General features: G+C 37.2%; 1 protein-coding gene across 3 annotated transcripts in view; it reads right to left on the bottom strand.

Annotated features, from left to right (window-relative positions):
• Positions 1-3,724: 3,724 nt before the first annotated feature.
• LOC107666961 (stonustoxin subunit beta-like) overlaps positions 3,725-5,101 on the bottom strand; it is a 16,911-nt gene continuing 15,534 nt past the window's right edge. For all 3 annotated transcript variants that reach the window (XM_016458517.1, XM_016458518.1, XM_016458519.1), the window contains one exon: positions 3,725-4,380. In XM_016458517.1, coding sequence (XP_016314003.1) covers positions 3,857-4,380 — 524 coding nt within the window. In that variant the 3' untranslated portion in view covers positions 3,725-3,856. The remainder of the gene's footprint in view (positions 4,381-5,101) is intronic.

Below are 5,101 nucleotides of genomic sequence, written 5' to 3'. Positions count from 1 at the left end.
TGTGTGTGTGTGTGTGTGTGTGTTTTGTTTTTTGCAAATATGATTTATTCTGAAGCAATATTCTCATCAGTTTTCTATCAGCTGTGACATATAAATCTGCGTGTTTTTTATATTTTATCCAAGGGCATTTTTTTTGCCTTTATAGAGGGCATTTTCAATTAAATTAAAATGCCAGTAGGTGCCAGTAGTGAGCATTTAATGAGTGAGTCACTGAGTCGTTCATTCAAACGGCAGATTCATCAGATGTTTATGCATGGGCTAATGAAACTTTGAAGCAACCGATTCGTTCAAAACACGGAATCAATCAGCAATGAATCGGCTGTTTGCTGTGAGGTGCGCTGTGTTCTGCCTAAAATGTAAGTGACCTAATAATAATATTATTGTATTTTCTTATTGAACTGTTTATAGAACTATTAGACAGTCGTAATGGTGAAAATGTTGTGTGATGTTGCCTAACTAACTGTATTTTAAATATAACAACTGTTCCATTTTGAATTTTTACCTCATGCTGAGTTTCTTAATGTTGCGTGTTTTGATTTCTCCTGGAAAGGCTGCGTGAGCCTCGCCTCAGCAGCGCAACCTTATTCTGTCAATAGATGCATTATATACAGTAGCTATATCCACTATTCGCCACTTACTCTGAATGTAATAAAATCAAAATAATACTTGCATTTTGGTGTTTAAATAGTTATTTTTGGTTACTGATGTTTTAATCATGTTGTTTGTCTGGCGTTAATGAAGCGTTAATGTCGAGCCCTGGAGTCTATGTGTGGGGGCTCAGCCCTGGACGGCCCCAGCCCAATTTAAACCCTGGTCACGCCAGGTAATGACGTCATAGGCTGTCACCAGCCAATGTTATTGTCGTGTTTAGACACTGCTTCAGACATGCTTCAGACACTGATCACGCTGAAGGCGTTCCACCAAAGCGATCTCTAGAGGACGCAGTCTCGTTCCCTTCTCATGGAACTATTGTTACATGTAACCTGAGACGTTTTGTCTTACTGAACGCAGTAAAGCGTGTTCACAGTTCTCGTGTTTTTTTTTAATCAGTTTGTGCTGCAGCCAACTATCCATATGCTTTATCAAATAGCTCATTTTATGTCAAATCGTAAATAATATAGTCAGGTATATCATGGCATTGTATGTTTTCCCCTTACTTAAACCAGTTTTAAAGTCATTTTTAATGTTATCCAAAATGAGTTTAAATTATTTGAAATTACATATATATAACGTTAGTAGATACAAAGTTAGAATGCTGAATGTGCACTCCAAATATAAAGGTTGTTTATCAGCAACTGTGGTTCCATGAAGAACCAAGGTGGATTTTAACAGGGTGGGTAATAGTAATCGCATGTGATTCGAATGAACTATTGGCACTTCGCCGCCTTGGAGTTATGACATCCCGTGGTAACTAGGATTTACACAAGCTTCAGTCTGGATCCAGAACACCTGAGAAGAGATGATGCCAACCCCTCAGAGGACCTCAGATGATGCCAGCCCTGAAACAACAAACAGAACTACCACATTTTGCTATAAGTTTGATTGCATCATATAATAATTGATGTTAATAGTGTTCATCGTCTGTTTGATTACGTCTTTAATTGATTTTTCCGTACATTTCTGCCATATGTACATTTACTGACATAGTCACCACTGATAAGCTACTACTAAATATATTGTAGAAACATATTGTACAGCTGCTTTGTAACGATTTGCACCGTGAAAAGCGCTATACAAAAAAACTTGAATTGAAATTGAATTAAAAACAGACTTTTTTTATTATCACTTCTTTAAAAGATAAAAACAATGAAAAATGTTTCACTGACTATATATTATTGAAATATTTAACACTTAAAATATTTAACTTTTAATCTTTCCTGCTGTCGCGGAGCAGTCCAGTGACATGACAAAGAAAGTTGATCCTGATTGGTCAACTTGTGTGCATTCGAAGTGCTGATTGGCTCACAGAACCTTATAGAACCAATTTAGAGTTCGACTTTGTAGAAATAACCTTTTTGTTTTATAAATAAAAAGTCTCAAAATGTACAGAACTTTAAAAAACCCATCACATCATGTAAATAAGTTGTCACAGAATAAGAATATGTGAATAACTACATTTTGACAAAAATGTCAGATAGAACCTTATAATTCCAAGGCCACGACTTAAGAGATGGAAAAGTATCAAATTTCCAATCATTTAAAGTGAGTACCCACCCCTCCCAATTGGGTAAGGGGTGTGGGAAAAGGTGAAATTAGTGGAGAGGTTTGATCTGGTTTGATCCAGATCTCAGTTAGGGCCATGAAGTTGAGACTAGAATGAGTAGCAATAGATGAAATAAAGTCTGCTTTGTTTACAGCAAACCGGCAGTTCCAGATAACAATAGGAGTAGAGAGTAAAGTAATAGAGGACATAGAGACAGAGTTCAGATTGTTAGAATTGCACTGCCTCAAGTGTATGGAGCATGATTTACAAGTGTTAGTGGTAAGATTAGAGATCAGAAAGCACACAGTGAAGATAGGTAATAAAAACAAACAGATGAGAACACGCTGTACAAAAAGTAAATATCCTCACGTTTCCTAGCAATGACAATGACAATGAAAGAAACAAAAAGCTGCTGTCCACTTCTGTTGCTTGACTGCTTCTCCTGAATTAAATGTTTAGCCAATGGTAAACAAGGATTAGATCGTGCAGTAAAGTGTAAATACAATCACAAGACCTTTGGCGCCCTCAACGGATCTCTCACTAAATCTTCATGGTTCATGCCTTCACAGAGATCATCTCTCCCCAGCGGTGAACCATTGATATTCCAAAACAGTTATGACGTAACGAAGCCTCATTTACTGAAATCATATGACATTGGCAGTTTGATACACGCTCTGAGCTATTGATTCAAAACAATATATTCGTAAGGTTTCAAAGCTTCATTGAGCAGTTTCAAAAGTGCCCATCACTAGAATACAGGGTTATTAGCAAAAACTAAATGTTGCTTATTATAGCACCACCATGTGGCTGAATCTCACAGGATTTGGTCCACAGCCTAATTGTGACAATACTGTATACATAAATATGTTCATTTTAGTAACAGTCCAACACTCTGAATTTGACATCATTAGCTGCTGAAATTTCATTGGATTTTGATGGCCATGCTTGGTGGCCATCACTGACATGCAAAGCATATGTTAGCATTTGATGAATATATGAATAGAAATGATTAACTTGATTGATGATACGGCTGCAGAGCTGCAAGTGTTTGAGTTGTAGCACCCACTATGGCCAGATTTGATCATCTTTGTGTCCTCTGAATATCCTCTCATCTGTGTGTATCAGGATCTGTTAGGTTTGGACACGCTGTTGTTCAGCAGATACAGATCAATACATTAAAAATGTGTGAAGCCTGTTAATATCTTCACAATGCATATTGTTGAGTTTTAAGTGAATTGGACCAGCAGTCTAGGAGTAGTTGTTACGGTCTTAATGCCCAGACATGATTAGGACCAAAAACAGCATTTGACAAAACATTACAAATACAATAATGTTGCAGAATCCTCAGTGCATGAATCCCTAGTTACATTTGGATTATAAGATCCCAATTCTACATAAATTATAAATGATTTATGAGACACTACAATAAGAACTAAATAAAGGTGATCTCCATTAACACAAACTGAGCTTGAGAAAAGCACTGTTACTCATAATGAAACCCAAACACACTGATCTTACGGTTGATAAGAGGATTTATTTAGGAGGATTTATTACACACATTTATTCAGACATGCTATTTCAGTGACAGAAGGTCGGCTGCAGTATTAATGTTTTCTCACTGTTACTGATTATCTCATTAATCTATTCGATTCATTAACACAATTTCACTGATGATTTAAAATCAAGATAAAATCCAGGATAGAGCAGCTGAGTGAATGTGGTCTGGACTGTGTGGATGAGGCTCATTGTGTCAGAGACGCTGTAGAAGGACAGAGTTCCTGCATTGTAATCCACATTTGCTCTTATTTTACGACAGCCCATAGGCTTTACAGGGAGATCATTCCAGATGTTATTGTGTATGAATGTGTATTTGTCAGGAGAGCAGTACAAACTCCAGGATTTATCATTGTGTCCAAACGCACACTCATCTTCCACTCCCTTCCTGCTGATGCTGTTATATGACACTGATACATACACACCATCACCACTCCACTCAATCTCCCAGTAACAGTGTCCACTCACATTCTCTCTACACAACACCTGGTGATAATAATCAAATCTGTCTGCATGATTACGATAATACTGGACTTTCTTTGTGTAAGAAACCTCTCTGTTGTTGTTAGACAGACAGAGGTGTTTATATGCTGTGTTGGGATCCAGAGTGAGCTGAAGGGAATCTGATGGAGACAAAACAAACCAGAATCAGGAAATATGAATCTGTGTGAATATTCATATGAACAGTGGCGTAACTTTGCTTTGAAAAGTGGTGGGGACACCGCGCAACTCGTTTTGCTAGTTTTTTATATAATAAACTAATCTACTTGGGGACTGGGTTTAGAGTTGGACAAACTTAATTTTTGCTTTGCAAAAATGCATCGATGTACCAGGGGCGGTGCCAGAGAATTTAGTTAACATTCAACCCGTTCTTTTTCATCAGTAGTATTATTTGTGATTTAAATTTTGTGAACGGGAGTTACTCTTTTGCCATGTTATAAGCCGGGATTCAGATGCTTTCACGTTAGATTTCACGATCTTGTCAGGTTTTACAATAAAATATAATTGTCTCAGCGTCAGCATTCGGCAACCTCATCTTTGCACCCGACACTGACTCAGAAAGCACTAGTTTATTAATAAATAATTAAAATGTATTCTTTTCCTCCGACACGTTCAGAATCACGTTGCCGGTGCTTTGAGGCAATTGCTTTATGCGCGAGCTTGAGCGCGAAATAGGCTCTAGCCTAATACGTCTGCCTATAGCCTATATTGAAGTATGGTTAATATATTATTATATTAATCAATTTAATATAACGTGCGACTAGTTGACTAGAAAAATCTTTAGTAGAGGGCAGGCCTACTTAGCACAAGGAAGCTCTCCATTTTTAAAATAAAATGCTATAG

This window comes from Sinocyclocheilus anshuiensis, unplaced genomic scaffold (genome assembly GCF_001515605.1).
Source record: "Sinocyclocheilus anshuiensis isolate Anshui unplaced genomic scaffold, SAMN03320099.WGS_v1.1 scaffold1523, whole genome shotgun sequence".
Classification (NCBI taxonomy): Eukaryota; Metazoa; Chordata; class Actinopteri; order Cypriniformes; family Cyprinidae; genus Sinocyclocheilus; species Sinocyclocheilus anshuiensis.
Note: the sequence above shows the minus strand (reverse complement) of the source record. Positions and strands in the feature narration are given on the sequence as shown.